This window comes from Cavia porcellus, unplaced genomic scaffold (assembly GCF_034190915.1).
Source record: "Cavia porcellus strain 051 isolate PalLab524CR breed Dunkin Hartley unplaced genomic scaffold, mCavPor4.1 scaffold_17, whole genome shotgun sequence".
NCBI classification, from domain to species: domain Eukaryota; kingdom Metazoa; phylum Chordata; class Mammalia; order Rodentia; family Caviidae; genus Cavia; species Cavia porcellus.
Genome location: NW_026947500.1, coordinates 63280904 through 63296150, shown reverse-complemented (window position 1 = coordinate 63296150; position 15247 = coordinate 63280904). Strand labels below are relative to the sequence as shown.

Genomic DNA, 15247 nt, shown 5'->3' with positions numbered 1-15247 from the left:
GCCCAGCGGTGGAGATGCCAGCCCATGCTAACCTCCGCCACCCAGGGATCGGGGTGGTCTCCCCTGGGGGCTCTGGCTGCGGTGCCCACCGCATCAGCAGGTATGTGGAAGATGGCCTCTGTCTGTCCCAAGACCAAAGTCAGAAAAGGGACAGCATTCGCCCAGCAGCTGGGCCACCCAACAAGGCCGAACCCACAAAAAGCTCGTGCCGTGCCAGGCACTGACTGAGCCTCCACAAAATTTCACTTAAGCTCCAAACACTACGAGACAAGTCTCTCAGGATCCCCATTTTTCAGAGGGAAACTGAGACTTGATCCATTTTGCAACCTGTAAACAGCAAGACAGAGCAGGAGGCCAGTGCTTCCTGAGTCTCAGCCCCTCCATAACCACCTGAAAAAGAGTTCCAACGAGGTTGAGCTTTGGGGCCGCAAGGAGACCCAGCCCCAGCACTGTCCTGCCTCCTAAGACCATGCCCTCCCTGTGTGACTCTTCGATCCCATTCAGGGCGTCTGCACCTTGGCAGCCCCAAGGCCCAGGGCCAGTGCCTTCCAAGCCCTGATCCTGAAAACCAGGAGCCTCCCTGCATGCTTTGGAAAGCTAACTGGAAAGGAACGGTAGCCAAGGTGCCCACCTTTCTTTGGTCTACTTCTGTCTTCTAACAAGGAACATTTTCTAAAGGCTCCTGTTGATCTGTTTTGTTTTAAAATCCCAGCAGATATTAAAGAAGCCTCCTAAAGCCACGGCCACAAGGTCAACATAAACATTTTAAAAGCCACGGCCACCTTCACAGCAGCCAGACCCGGCACTGCTGCAACACGGAAGTAACCCAAGCATTCAAAGGCTGGATGGAATAGTATTGAGCGGTGAAAAAGAAAGAAATCAGGACATGTGGTATAGTATGGGGGAACTCCCGAGGATGGGATGGACAGGAAGGACACACAGGGCAGGATGCCACTACCCAGTGGTTCCTACTGTCCAGACCCCAAAGCAGGGAGCTGAATAGTGCCAGTTTCAGCCAGGGGAGATAACAAAGTACTACAGCTGGGGATAATTAGACAGCAGAGGAAGGTGCCACGTGGTGGTGCTCTGTGCATGTGACGTGGGGTCAGTGGTGACTTTCACATGATGTATAATTTACAATAAAGAAACTGAGTTTAAAAAGCAGGACAAGGGCAAAAACCCATACGTGGTGACCGAGGCTTGGGAGGCTGAGGCAGGACAAAGTCGCCACAAAGTCAAGCCCAGCCTGGGCTATGGAACGAGACCCTGTCTCAAAACAAAGATGCAAAAAAAAAACAGCAACCCAAAGGCAGGACTGAGCTGAACTCAACACACATGGGTAGGTGCTCAAACTGCAATAGGGTCCTGACACGGGGAACAGACAAGAGGCCACACGCCAGGCCCCGGAGCAGGAGGACCCGGGTCCCCAGGAAACACTGGGACCGCACTGTCCCCCACCCCACCCCGGGACAAATGTAGAGAGATGAGAAAGAACATAAACACTTCCAAAAACACCTCCTGGGCACATCAGAGACCAGGAGACCAAACCACAGGCAGCTCTAGGCTGGGCATTTGGCTAAAATAGATGCAGAAATAAACGCACGTAGGAACAGCTTAAATTCTGTCTCAAGACATCGAACATCTTAGACAAGCACCTAACTTTGGAGACATCAGTGCTGACTGAAGAATTCATCTGTCACTATTGTTTCTTTCATCGTTGTTGTTGTTTGGGATTTTTGTTTGACTATGTGTTGTTTTGGGGTTAATCTGTCTTACTTTGTTTCATTTGAGGCAGTCTCACTATGCTGCCCAGGAGGACCTAGAACTTCCTGGGCTCAAGTGATCCTCCTGCCTCAGCCTCCCGAAGAACCAGGCTTATTATGCGCATGTCACCATGCCGGGTTAACTTTGCTCTTTGCACTAGTGCCCTGAGAAAAGCAGCTCTGGCATTCCTAAAACAGAGTGGACCACCCTGCCACCACCACCATAAAATAATAATAATAGTAATGTTTTGTGTGTGCACGTGCACATGTCTGGATCAAGGCCCAGCCCTGATTTTATTAGCTGTAGCCTGGGGCAACCTAAGTAACCTCTCTGGCCCCTGCCAGGAGGATAAGTGCACACCTCCTTACATAGCAGGTCCCCGCTACAGTATTGCACCCCGCTGTGAGCGCATGCCACCCTGCCTCCCACATCTACGGCCCCCTGGCCCCCTGGCCTCCTGGATCACCACCGCCTCCCAGCTCTACAAAGCTCTGCTCTTCACCCCACCTCCCTCTCCTGGGCCCCCTTGTGTGTCAGTGAAAAGACCTTCCTTTCTCCCCTCCCCTATCTTTTGTGATGCAACCCTAAAACCTGCAGCTTTCTGGCTCTCCCCCACCCCCTTCTCACCTCCACTAGCTCTTCCCAGGGAATTTACAGCGTGGGGAAGGGGCCAATAAAGCGCTAAAGCATGACTGTGTGTGTGGGACTGCCTGTCTGGACAGGAAAGCATTCCCAAGCCACGCTCAGAACGGTAACATCCGGGATTCCAAGAGAGACAGCAAGGGACCCCGAAGCAGTGATGCTGGGGTGATTTCTGCCATAAATACCACTGAGACCCCCAATTCATTATTCAAGCAAATCACACACACACACACACACACACACACACACACACACACACACACGGGCGCGCGCGCACACACAGGACTAGACCCCAAGTGTTGAGGATGAAAGTTTGTTTGTTTGCTTTTTAACAATCATAATTAAAACCTGGCAGGGAAATTTTTCTGAAGGGCACAAAGAGGCTTTGTACCTCGGGTACAGAAAGCAGAAGCAAAACCCTGCGCCTTTGAGCCACTGAGCAAGGCCTGGGGACAGAACTGATCCATAAATGCAAACAGTGGAGACTTCCCAGACAAAGAGCAGAGTAAAAGATGGATCACAGGGCCCAGGGATTTAGCTCAGCGGCACAAGTGCCTGCCTGGCAAGGGCAAGGTTGTGAGTTCGATCCCTGGTACCAAAACATAAAAATAAAATAAAAAAATTTTAAAAAATGGGTAGCAGGGAGATGGATCTTTCTCATGGGGTAGGTGGCCAAGAGATGGAGGGAGGGAGGTGAGACAGGTTCCTGGGTCAAATGCAAATGATACATAAACAAACCTATTGTAAAAGGTACAACTCCAAAGGCAATCGGAGAAATGCAAATAGAAACCATCTCAACTGCAGTAGGGCCTCCTCCCAGAACCCAGTAAATTATGAATTATGAAAGAAAGAGTTTGCAAACAACACTCCAGGCTGGCCAGGGAGTAGCCCCTCCAAGTCCAAGGCGACAAGGAGGAGTGGCCTGACCCGGCCAGCCACGCCATGGGTGCAATATTTCCAGAGAACCATGTGGCAATCACCAGCCGGAGCCTCTGACCCAGAAATTGCATTTCTGGAAAACAGGCCCAAAGAAATAAACACTAGATAAAGCCTGCACCCCGGAGTGCCTTGGTGGAAACTGGAAAGGTTCCAAACGTGACCCCAGAGAAGGTTAAAGATGCTCACACACAACAGAGCCATTGAGGACTCTCTAGAAGGAAGCATCCCTAATAAACCTGAGACCCTCAAGGTTCCCGGTTCTGCTTTCTATGTAGCTCTCTTTCTCCAAATGTCTATTGTGGCCATTTTGGTTTTTTTGTTTTGTTTTGTTTTTAATATTCAGATAAAAATAGACTTGTTTTTCAATGGAAAATAAATGCATGCTCTAAAACTCATTTCCCTCTCTCAAGCAAGAGCGAACACAGGGCATTCATTATCTGGCCTAGGGAGTAGCAACTAATGAGCCCTTGGGCCCCAGTTTGTCTGTGTTAATAAAGTTTTATTGAGGCACGGCCCCCTGCCATGTGCTTACGCTGGGCTGTAGCCACCCTGCCCAGTGCAATGGTGGATTCAAAGCAGTGGCCTCTGCCTTTCCAAAGTCTTGCTTCCTAGGACTTCAGCTACCCACCGTCCACTTGTTTATTTCTGGGATTTTTCCATTCAGTATTTTCAGACAATACTGAATGGAAAAATCCCAGAAATAAACAAGTTTTCACGGCGTGCTATGGCTTGCAGGATCTCAAACCACCCTGCCCTGGCCCACCTGGACCATGAATCATCTTTTTGTCCACCTTTTGGAAACTTAGTAGCCATCAAGGTTATCAGGTTGACAGTCCCATGGGGCAGCGCCTGAGGTTTCGGGCTGTCTTGTCCTAGAATATTACTCTCTGGGTTCTAGTGAACCCTCAGTCACTGCTGCCCATTTCTCCCCGTGCTTGCTTTATAAATTAAACGCCCCCCAGTACAGATGCAAGAGAAGAAACCACACAGGGTGTGGCGCTGTTGGTGGCTTCAGGCAACCTGAGGCAGCAGGAGTTCCCGGGTCTCCAGTCCCCGGTCTGTCAGGACCCCAGTCACACGGCAGGAGGTGGACTTGGGCTGACCAAGGGACCCATCTGTATTCCAGGCACTCCCTGATGACCCTGTAGGAAACGACCCCTATAGTCTGCATACTCAAACGACCAAGGTGTGTGAGCTCCATGGAACTGTCCTGTGACCACATCCCCACCTCCCGCGTGGAGAAACTGCCCCACATTCAACTGGCCCCTGGAGCAGGAAAGGTTTGGACGCCGCTGCCTCCTGGATAAAGGGCACTAAAGCCCAAAGCGTCCACCACTGAGGCCCTGCACAGCACGTGTCCCCTCGGCTTGTGACTATCCCCAGCCCCTACTCCCCCACCACTAAGCCTCAAGAAGGCACAGGAGAACCGGGACCCCGCCCTGCGCCCCCGCCGCATACCTTTCTGACAGTGAGTGTGGGTCCAGCATCGCTCCACAAACTGCCCGTTGATGACCGTGGAGGGGCAATGAGTCTTGCTCTTGGCGGCGCCCGGACAGATGTCCCCGCACTCCTCGTTGTCGTCCTTGTTCAGTACTATGTAGTTGTCCTCCACGGAGTCCAGGATGCGCGACCAGTCGATGGTGGCCAGGTAGCACAGCTCGTTGTTCTTCTCGATACGCACGGAGCCGCGCGTGATGTTCATGAGGCTGTAGAGGCCCAGCTCCTTGAGGTGCACCATCTCGAAGACCACCAGCGCATAGTTGAAGAAGAGGCGGGAGCCCCGGATGACGGTGAGGTTGGGGAACAGGTCCTTGAGGCTCTCCAGCCCGTAGACCCGAAAGAGCAACAGGTAGTCGGTGATCACCACAAGCTTGGGGAAGCTGAGGTCACGGAAGTCTTCTGGCTTCGTCTTAAACATCAGGAGGATCTGTAAGTGGCCTTCGATGACGGAGCAGTTCTCCAGCTCGTGCAGCCTGGTGAGGTTGTTCCGGATGTCCATGCCCGGACACACTGTGCGTGGGAGGAGAAGAAGACAGGGACACGGGTGAGCAGACAGCCCAGGAGGCCAGGACCCTGAAGGCAGCTTCACACTCCCGGGAGGGAGCGGTGTCCTCCCTCTCCCGACCCTCCGACCTCCCGACCTCCTGTTCCTGGTCCTTAGCTACACAATACAGGACCGGGCCTGCTGCACCCTACAGTAATTGCATTTTCTGGGCTTTGAGGAAGGTCCACAGTGCTTCCCACTAAGGCCAGTCCCAAGCCACCATCCACTGACTCTGTCTCTGTCCCCCACCCTTCCTCTTCTCACCTGCCTTTATTTAGTGACTTTCTGATAATGGCTATCAGACCAGAAAGTCCGCCAGGAGATGAACGGATGAAAGAGACATGGCCCAGACACGCCAGGGGAGAAGACGCAGCCCCACAAGGGACGGAACCCTGACATTCGCAGCCACACAGCAGCGAACGCGGTGACTTCCGTGCCATGGCAGGGAAGGACGGATGCGGAACCTACAAAGGCCGATTTCCCAGAACTAGGAAGCAGGGTGGAGTGTACCAGAGGCTGAGGTGGGGAAGGAGGAGGAGAGAGGGCGGCCAGAGGCACGGGGTTACAAGCAGACAGAAGGACCCGGTGCTGTTGTGCTAGCTCGCTGGACTGGGTGTCCAGCGAATGACACTGCATTGTGCAAGAGATGATCAAATTACTCAGTTGAATGCTCAACTGAGCATTCAAAATTTTTTTTTCAGCAGCACAGTGAACCACACATTGCCATTCAGCCCCTCCAACTCCTCCCCATGGCTCCAAACACACTGTGCCCATGGTTCTTAGAGAGTTTTCTGCAGCAGCTCTGCAAGTCCTCTCCAGAAAGTGTCTTTACAAGATGGGGCAGGAAATACACCTGCTCCCAAGGGCCGCCCCGGAGAAGGGCAGGCTCCTAAAAATATCCCAGTGTGCCCTCGCCACCATTATTCACTGGATGTGGCTGCGGCTGATTCTGGCTCATCCCCCAGGTCAAAATGACCCTCACAGGGAAATGTTTTGAATCAATTCAGGACACCAAGGCAGCCACCACACTGGAACCGAAAGACACTCATGAAAAACCACTTCCAGAACTGCTGCAGAAAGAGGCAGAAAGGGTGGACAGGGGTGCTTGAAGCAAAGGAGAGGATTTTGAGAAGGATTCATGGCAATATGTCTTTGATTATAACAATTTGTGTATGTGCGTGTGTGTGTCTGTGTGTCTTTTTGAGACTGGGTCTCACTGTGCAATTCAGGCTGACCTTGAGCTCGCTTTGTAGCCCAGGCTGGCCTCAAACTTGCAATGATCCTCTTGCCTCAGCCTCTCCAGTGCTGGGATTACAGGCGTGCACCACCACACCGGGCTATTATACCAATTTTTAAATTTAAATATTCACTAAAGTTTTCCATCGCACTTCAATGTTCCTCAATAGCAAGGAGGGATATTTCTAACAGTCTTGCCACAAAGAACTAATAAATGTCAGGAATGATTTGATCCCATACACACTGTGAACGTGTATGAAATTATCACAGCGAGCCACACCAATCTGTGCCAGGGCTTTGTGTCCACTGAAATGGTTTAGAAACAAATTTAGAAACCAAAACAAGGAAGAGGGACAGGGCGGGCCTCGTGGGTATGTGACTTGGCCTCGAGTTTCAGACCCTGCGGTGGCCCCAGGAATCAGCCTTCCTTGCAAAGCACCCAGGCCCACATTACTACTTTTGAAAGGCAAAGAAAATAATTCCCTTGGCAGGCTCCGTGGAAGCCTCAACATCATCCATCGCTGCTTGGCTCTGACGCAGCAGGGACAATAGGATTAAGAGGCATTGAGCAACAGGCAGGTGCAGCTAGGGAAGGAGCCAGTGTCCCTGTGGGGCCACGGCCACGAGGAAGACCTTCAGGAAATGACCCGCGGAGAGAGAGGCACCCACATCCGGGACGGACGACACGCTGGTGTTGCTCCTGGCTGACTCTACTTCCCGGGCTGCCCCGCCGGCCGCCTGGCTGAAAATTCAGTCTTAATTACCTTTCACCTGGGTGTGGCAAGCGCTTTCCTAGGGAGTGCGAGCTCGCTCTGTGCCCGCTGCACAAACACCCGACTGGCTCCTCCACCTCCAGCGCTTGCCTCCCAGCTCTGACACCCGCTATGGCTCTCTCTGATCATTCACGGCACAATCTTGGCCCTCAAGAGGCCAGCTCTGCCCCTGAGCCACACTACACAGCCCAGCTGGCCACTCTTGCCCAACTCCAGGACTCCGGGCACCCTCTGTCACACACCCCGTGAGCAGGAACAGAAAAAGTCACACAGAACAGAGCCTCAGGCAACACCAGGCATCAAGCAAGGCTCTGTTCACACCAACGGTGCTATTTGGTAGATGCCCCCGAGACACAGTGACACAGTCCTCTCTGAGCTGGTCAGTCTTTCTCCTGGCCAAGTCCTTTACCCTCAGTCCCTATTTCTAAACACTGCCTGTCAATCATGCTTCAGGGCTCAGTTCAAATATCTCCCCCTACAGGCAGCCCTCCCTGACTGCCTCTCCTGTGAATGCCTGTTTGGGTCTTTCCCATCTCTGTGCCCCTTAAATGTCAGTCAACATCTGTCAGAATCAAACTCTTTAGACATAGCATACTCTCTCTCCCTCTCCCTCTCTCTTTCTCTCTACCCATCTCTGGAATATAAGGCTTAGCACACAGCTCCTGCTGAGTTCATCTGTTATCTTTGAGGCAAACAGATGGTTCCCAAGAAGATCTTCTTAGAAATCCACCCCGCAAACCACCCACCAAAGCAGCACAAATCAGGAAGAAATTGCAAAAGCAAACAATGGCTCCAGGAGAAGAGAGTCACTGTGCTCACAGGATAGATTCAGCCACACACTCGCTCCCTGGGAGGGAGGGGAGGAAGCCCTGTACCCAGCAACTCAGAAACGGCCACCATCTCTTGACATTTGCTGTCCCTGGTCAAAACCCACCAGAACCCCACAGAAGCCAAGCCCAGGTCAGAAGGCAGATGCAAGGGTACAAGGACACCGGTCCCCGCCACATCTATGGCATCCACTCTGCATCACAGACACCGCCCAAGAAGCCCCAGCCACACCTACAGAAGAGCCCAGCCCTCAAGAGGCCAGCTCTGCCTCTTGAGTGTGCACAGCCATGGGGAACAGGCGGGGTGGCCAGATTTAGCAATTACATTTGAATTTCAGATTTTTTCTAAAATAATGAATCTTTTAAGATAAGTATATCCCATGTGCTACTTGGAATATACTGAACCTTAAAAGCTGCTCTTTGTACAGCCAACTGTGGTGCTACTTGCCTATAAGGACTCTCCAAGAGGCTGAGGCAGGAGGATCGCAATTTCAAGCCCAGCTTGGACAATTTAGCAGCTTAGTGAGACTGTCTCAAACCCTTTTGAGCACTGTGGTGAATGACTATCACTACAACATTCAGGAGGCTGAGAAAGGAGAATCACCAAGAATCTGAGGCCATGCTGTAGTGAGTTAGTTCAATGCCAGTCTGAACTACACAGTGAGACCTTATTTCAAAAAGAATTAAATAAAATAACCTAAAAAGGGTTAGAGTTGTTGCTCATTGAGAAGGCTCTGAGTTCAGGTGTCAGACTGCACACACAAAAAAGAACTCTTTTTTCAAAGAAATTCACGTTTACATGGAAGTCCTGTATTCCATCGGCATCGTAGGCCACATCTCCAAGCTTCTCAAACTTGAACCTCACAGTCTGTATTTCATGGCACGTGAACTGCAAAGAACACCCGTCTACCTGGACCAGAGTCACAAAAAACGTGCACTCCAAGGTGCACTGGCCGTGGGACACCAGGGAGACACGAGCATAACTTCCACCAAGAGATAGCGCTGGGTCCACACTATGGCGGGGCGACCTGAGAGGCAGAGGTAGATGGCAAAGACCAGAAAAACCAAGCCCTTAGAAGTCCCTGGTGGGGACATTAAAGGCACAGCCACCTGGGGAAAATCTACGAGCTCCTCAAAATACGCAATGAAGAGCTGTCACAAAATCCAGCCGTGCCACACCCCCAAGAAGAAAGGAGCATGTGTATACAAATGTCCATGTCAGAGGTCTTCAGAAAAGCCCAAACTGGAAACCAGCAATACAAGGCCAGACCTAAAATGCCCCCCACAATTCCTGTGTGCCTGCAAGGCAGCTGGATCACGAGAGTGCTGTACTCCCTCTGTCATCCCCGGATGAGTTTGAGGCTGAACGAGCTGTTAGCAGGTGGGCCACTGGGACCGTGACACAGAAGGGTGCACCTCTGTCCCCACCCCTCGCTTCTCTCTGCTTCCGGGTCCCCAGGCCCATCCAGGCGGTAATGAATAAGCCAAATGTGGTACACCCCAGCACACCCCACTGAGCAAGGATGATTACCCCAGCACAAAAAGGACTCGAGCTCCGGTACCTGCTAGAACGCGGATGGGCCTGGAAAATGTCACACTCAGTGAAAGGACCAGGCCCAAAAGGCCATGAAATGCATAGTTCAATTGATCTAAAATGCCCAGAATAGGCGAATCCTCACAGACAAAAATCATAGATCAGTGGTTGCCGGGAGCTGGAGGAGAAGGAGAGGATGGAGATTCTTTGGGGAATAACGAAAATGTTCCAAAATTGACAGGGCAGATGGCTGCACAAGTGTGAATGTATTCAAGACCACAGAAGTGCATCCACCAAGTGGGAGGATTGTGTGGCTAAGGTGGTCACACATAAGGTCCAACAGCCCCACTGCCCCACAAGTAGAGGTTAAGCGGCAGTAATTGGTAATTGCGCAGGACAATGAAGCATCCCTGGGCTTCCTTTCATCTCCTGTTTGTTTTCTTTAAATCTCCTGTTTGCTCTCTTTAATCTCCCAGTGAATCTAGCTCTCTCCACTCATTAAAGCCCAAACATATTAGTCAGAGACAATAGCACAATTTACCGCTGGGATCCAGAAATCCCCAGGGGAGGTGAGAAAAAGTGCCAGAGAGAGGAAATTCTGCTGGCTTCTGGCAGGAACTAAAGCCTCCAGTTCCCAGTACTAGGCTCCTGGCACAGGGCCGCTCTTCAGGCAGGGGGCCGGGTGAAGCAACCTGCAGACCAGCACTTCCTCGGTGCGCACGGGGAAAGTCCCTGGCCTGTGCACCTTGCCTCACACACCTTCATGCTCTCGCTTCTAAACATTACCCTGGATAAGGTGCTATTGTTCCCCCTCACCCTTTTCTTTATACACATTTTTGGTTGTTTAGGGTTGAGTATGGAAGCCAGGACCTCACACACACTGGACAAGCGCTCCTCCACCGAGCTCCATCTCCAGCCCTTCTTCGGCTTTTTTTTTTTTGACACAATATCTCCTTAATTGGCCCAGGTTGGTCTTGAACTTGCATCCCCCTGTCTCAGCCTTCTGAGTAGCTGGGATTACAGATGTCATGCACCTTTTTTGTGATGAAGAAATAGTGGCACTAGGACTGTGGCCCGATTGCTAAATTCAGCCCAGCCAATCAACAAATGTGGTTTTACTGTCTTTGTTGTTTGTAAAATATGCCTAAAAACCAGGCACAGTGGTACACAGCTGTAATTTCCGCACTGTGGGAGGCTGAGGTAGGGGGATGCCAAGTTCCTACCCAGCCTGGGGAACGTGGCAACCTAGCAGGACTATGTCTTGTAAAACTTTTTAAAGGGCTGGAGATGTAGGTCAGCACTAAAGTCTCAGTCCTGGGTTTAATCGGCAACGTGGATGGAGAGAGAGACAGAAATAAAGAGAGAGTTAGGTTACAAGGAAAATGTAGGTTCATATATTCAAATTATTCCAAATACACTCATGAATTTTCTAATTGCAGTTTTCTAATTAGCTTTTTTTTTTTTTTTTTTTTTTTTTTTTTTGGTTTGGTTGGTTGGCTGGTTTGGTTTGGATTTTACTGCACTGGGGATTGAGCCTAGGGCTATGCATTGACCTATATTCCCAATCCTTTTTAAATTTTTTTCTGTTTTGAGACAAAATCTCTTAATTCTCTACATTTGCTCAGGCTGAATTCAAACACAGAATCCTCCTGACTCAGCCTCCCAGACTGTTGGGATTACAAGTGTGAACCACCATGTCTGACCAAGTATAGATTTCTTTTGCACTTAAGTGAATTAAAGGGACATGAAAGTTTCTGTTGACATTTAAGTGAATCAGCATGCAATAAATCTAAAATTTCGGTCTCACTGGGCAAAATTTCAAGAGCTGGAGAAGCAAAGGTGGACCTGGTGGCCCTGTTGGTCAGAGTCAAGCTATATCTCCTTGGTTTCACTGAACAGCGCTCACCCTGGACTCCCAGGAATCGGAATGCTCCAGGAGGAGAAGAAGCTGGTGAGAAAGCTGTATTGAAGAGAGTTTCCTCTTCCCTTATTTTCCTCTCCCCATGGGAACACTGCAAGAAGGAAGAACACCAGAAGCCGAGGAGGAAGCCTAGAAGATTCCAGAACTCCGCAGAGCAGGCCCCTGCTCCGGGCCGCAGGGTTCCTCAAAGGCTCCCCAGCGACGCACCCTGGGCCCCACGGTTCCCTTCTGCATTCCTGCCAGCCTTAGCCCGGCTTCCTCCTCCTCAGCACAGGAGTCCTGCCTCAACAAGCCCCAGGTTGAGGTGTCAGCTCACTCCCTGCACCAGTTTTAGAAGCCACAGGTCTGAATTCTCACCCCTGCCCTGCCTGCCCAGCGTGTGCAGGGTGCAGAAAGCCGCAAGGAATGGACGGAAACCGGGCCGAGGCCACGCACCCACCTGTCAGTTCCGCAGGCTGAGCCAAGGGAAGCGATTCCCACCTCTGTTACCTTCAGAGACGAGAGCGCAGAAACACGGGAAATCAGAGCCCTAAAGATTCTCTTAGCTGGGCACGGTGGTAATGCCCATAATCCCATCACCCCAGCACTCGGGAGGCTGAGGCAGGAGGATCGCTGTGAGTTAGAGGCCAGCCTGGGCTGCACAGTGAGTTCAAAGCCAGCCTGCATAGTGAGACTTTGTCTCAAAAAATAGATTTTAAAGTGGTTTCGATGCCATCTCAGCCTGGGTGGTTCATACACAAACAGGAGCTGGCTGGCCAGCCCATGGGCCATGAAGATGATAGACACCCTAGATACAAACAAGGGTGCCCCCCGAGGGATGTGCAAGGGTTTTCAAGGTGCATCGTTAAGAGCAGTGTGCAGGGAGTACTTGAAGCTGTCACAGTATAAACAGACACCCAATCCCCAGTCTCCGGCAAAGCAAGCACACATCAAAAAATAATTCAATTCGATTCAGAAAGAACTGAAACTCTGGCTGTCTCCACAGAAAGGAACTGAGCAATGAGTACAAGGGAGGAGAAAGTTTTCACTACCGACTGGCGCCCCACCCACAGATTCTGGCTCTGGGACTCTTAAGAGTCAAAAAATACAGCGCCTGCCTGGCAAGCGCAAGGTCGTGAGTTCAATTCCTGGTACCAAAACAAACAAACAAAAAGTCTGAAAGTACAAGACGGACATGGCTGAGCGGTTGTGTGTGCCCCTTACACACACTATGACACCAAAGTAGTTAGCAGGGAGCCAAGCATGGGACACAGCCCTGGAATCCCACGGCCCTGGGAGGCTGAGGCAGGAGGGCTGCAAGCCTGAGTGCAGCCTGGATAACTTAGTGAAGCGGGAGACTCAGCCTCAAAAGAGAAAGAGGAAAGGACAGGGATGTAGCTCAGTGTGAAAGTGCAGGGTTCAGTCCCCAGTCCTGGAAAGGAAAAATTTAAATGGGGATTCAAATGAAAACAAGATAAAACAGCAAGGCTGTGTGCTGCCCTTTCCAGGAACCTCGGGAAGGGAAGGGCTCCGTGCAGCTGGCCGGGGGGACCTTGGCTTGGGGCCGGGGAGCTGACTTGACCGGACAGAGCTCAAAAGAAAGCAACCTTGATCTTAGATTCCCAGAACCCACCTTGGCTATGTTTGGCTCTTTGCCTTGGGTTCGAATCCCACCTCTGCCTCATCTTTGCTATGTGGTCTTCAGCAGGACACATCCCTCTCTGAGCTTGACTTGAGTTTCTCCCCTCTTCTAGAAAATTCTAGTGGGTACAGAGCACAGGTGAGGGTGTTCCTTGAGTCCCAGAGAAGGACCTGGTGCTTCCCCAGGAACCGATCGGGGAATGCTGGGAACCGAGAAATGTGGATGAGAAAATAATAGAATCTGTCCTCTACAATGCCAGCACCCTGGGAAACTGAGGCAGGAGGATTACAAACTCCAGGTCAGCGATCCTAAACAACTTAGCGAATTAGTGAGGATCTGTCTCAAAATTAAACTTTTATCTTAAAGGTTTTGAAACAGCTCTGTGTGAACAAAGGCTAAGTTCAATCCCCAGGACCGAAATCAATTAAAAAAACATTTTTTTTAATGGTCAGGGAGACGCTAGCAAAATCCACGGATGAGAGATAAACAGATCTACCCAGAAAGACGACCCTGGAGCCCTGACCCCCACGGTGTCACTGAAGAAAGCCACAGGGAGAGGGCCAGGCCAGCAGGAGGGCGAGGCACAGGGCAGCAGGCGGGGTGGGGTGGGGGCCTGCACAAGGTGGAATGCTGCGCGGTGGTGGCCACAGAGGATGACTCTGGGGAGAAGAAAGTTTGGACAGAAGGAAGCGGATGTGTAAAGGCAGAGGCATGAGGGACAGGGAGCCCCAAAACCTGCAGTTTCCAGAAGTCAAGCAGGGACCCAGGAGATTCAGGATGTCAGCAGACAGAGGCTAAAAGAAATCGGAAACCTCCTTCAGGAGGCAGAGCTTGGAGGGCGTTTGGAGTCTGGGTTGGGGAGAGTGGGGTGCTCGGGATGTGGAGCTGAGGTACCGAGAAGGTAGGGTGGGGGTGGGCACAGGAACAGATGTGGTGACCAGAGATGATTCTGCCATGATGGGGGCACCGGAACAGAGCAGGGGGAAAGGATGTGAGGACCGCGGGGTGGGTGACCAGGACTAGGAGGGCCACGTCCCACACGGTCGGTCGGTCGCTGACAGCTTCCAGGAGCTCTGATTCTGACTGCAGGGGCCCAACCGGGTCTTCATGTCCCCCCACGTCCACAGACAGAAAGAGTCACCCCACGGAAGAATGCAGGGGGACAGAAGAGAGAAACCGAGCAGACCTCTGGGACCTCAGAGGTTAAAGCTCAGTCCCAGCTGCCATTAAGACAGACTGCAGCTGGGGAGCAGGAATGTTTGAACTTGAAAAACTCACCACAGCCGAAGACACACGGCGGCCGTGCACGCATACACGGACCGTTGGGAGGCGTCTGTGTAGACACTTCAGGGGCCGGCTGCTTTGATCGGGTCTTTTACTTTGGCAGGCGGGCAGGGTGTCTAATAGTTTTCTAGCTCTTTATATATTCATATATAACTCCCCTGTCTGAGGGATAGCAGGCAAAAAAGCTACCCGTTCTGTAAATCATCTCTTCGCTCTGTGGGTGGTTTCCTTTGCTATGCAGAAGCTTTTTAATCTGCTGCGAAGGATAAACGGGTCATTTGTAGGAAAACGGATGCATCTTGAGACCATGGTAAGTGAAATAAATCAAACTCATGAGCTTAAATAGCAAATAAAAGATAGAAAGGAGAACAGGACGTAGGGAGGGCTGTCTCAGAAAGCAAAGGCATCAGAAGATGAGGGAAGGATGAAAAGGACTTAGACGTGTTAGCCCCTGCACAGCGCGTACTAATAAAAATTAAAATTGAAGGGGCTGGGGATTTAGCTCAGTGGCATAAGCGCCTGCCTTGCAAGCAGGCAGTCGTGAGTTCGATCCCTGGTACCGATAAAAAAGAAAAAGACCAAAAAAAAAAAAAAAATTAAAATTGAAGAAAGAAATGATACACTGCCACGAATCCCCCTCAAGTCTCCCCCTGACCTCAGAC

The 15247-nt window shown here is 51.2% G+C and overlaps 1 protein-coding gene across 3 annotated transcripts in view; it reads right to left on the bottom strand.

Moving 5' to 3' along the window:
- Insr (insulin receptor) overlaps positions 1-15247 on the bottom strand; it is a 126987-nt gene that overhangs the window by 103794 nt on the left and 7946 nt on the right. For all 3 annotated transcript variants that reach the window (XR_001200937.3, XM_005003065.4, XM_003468370.5), the window contains exon 2: positions 4804-5355. Coding sequence is in view for 2 of the 3 variants with exons in the window: in XM_005003065.4 (XP_005003122.1) it covers positions 4804-5355 (552 nt within the window). In the remaining variant the exon portion in view is untranslated. The remainder of the gene's footprint in view (positions 1-4803; positions 5356-15247) is intronic.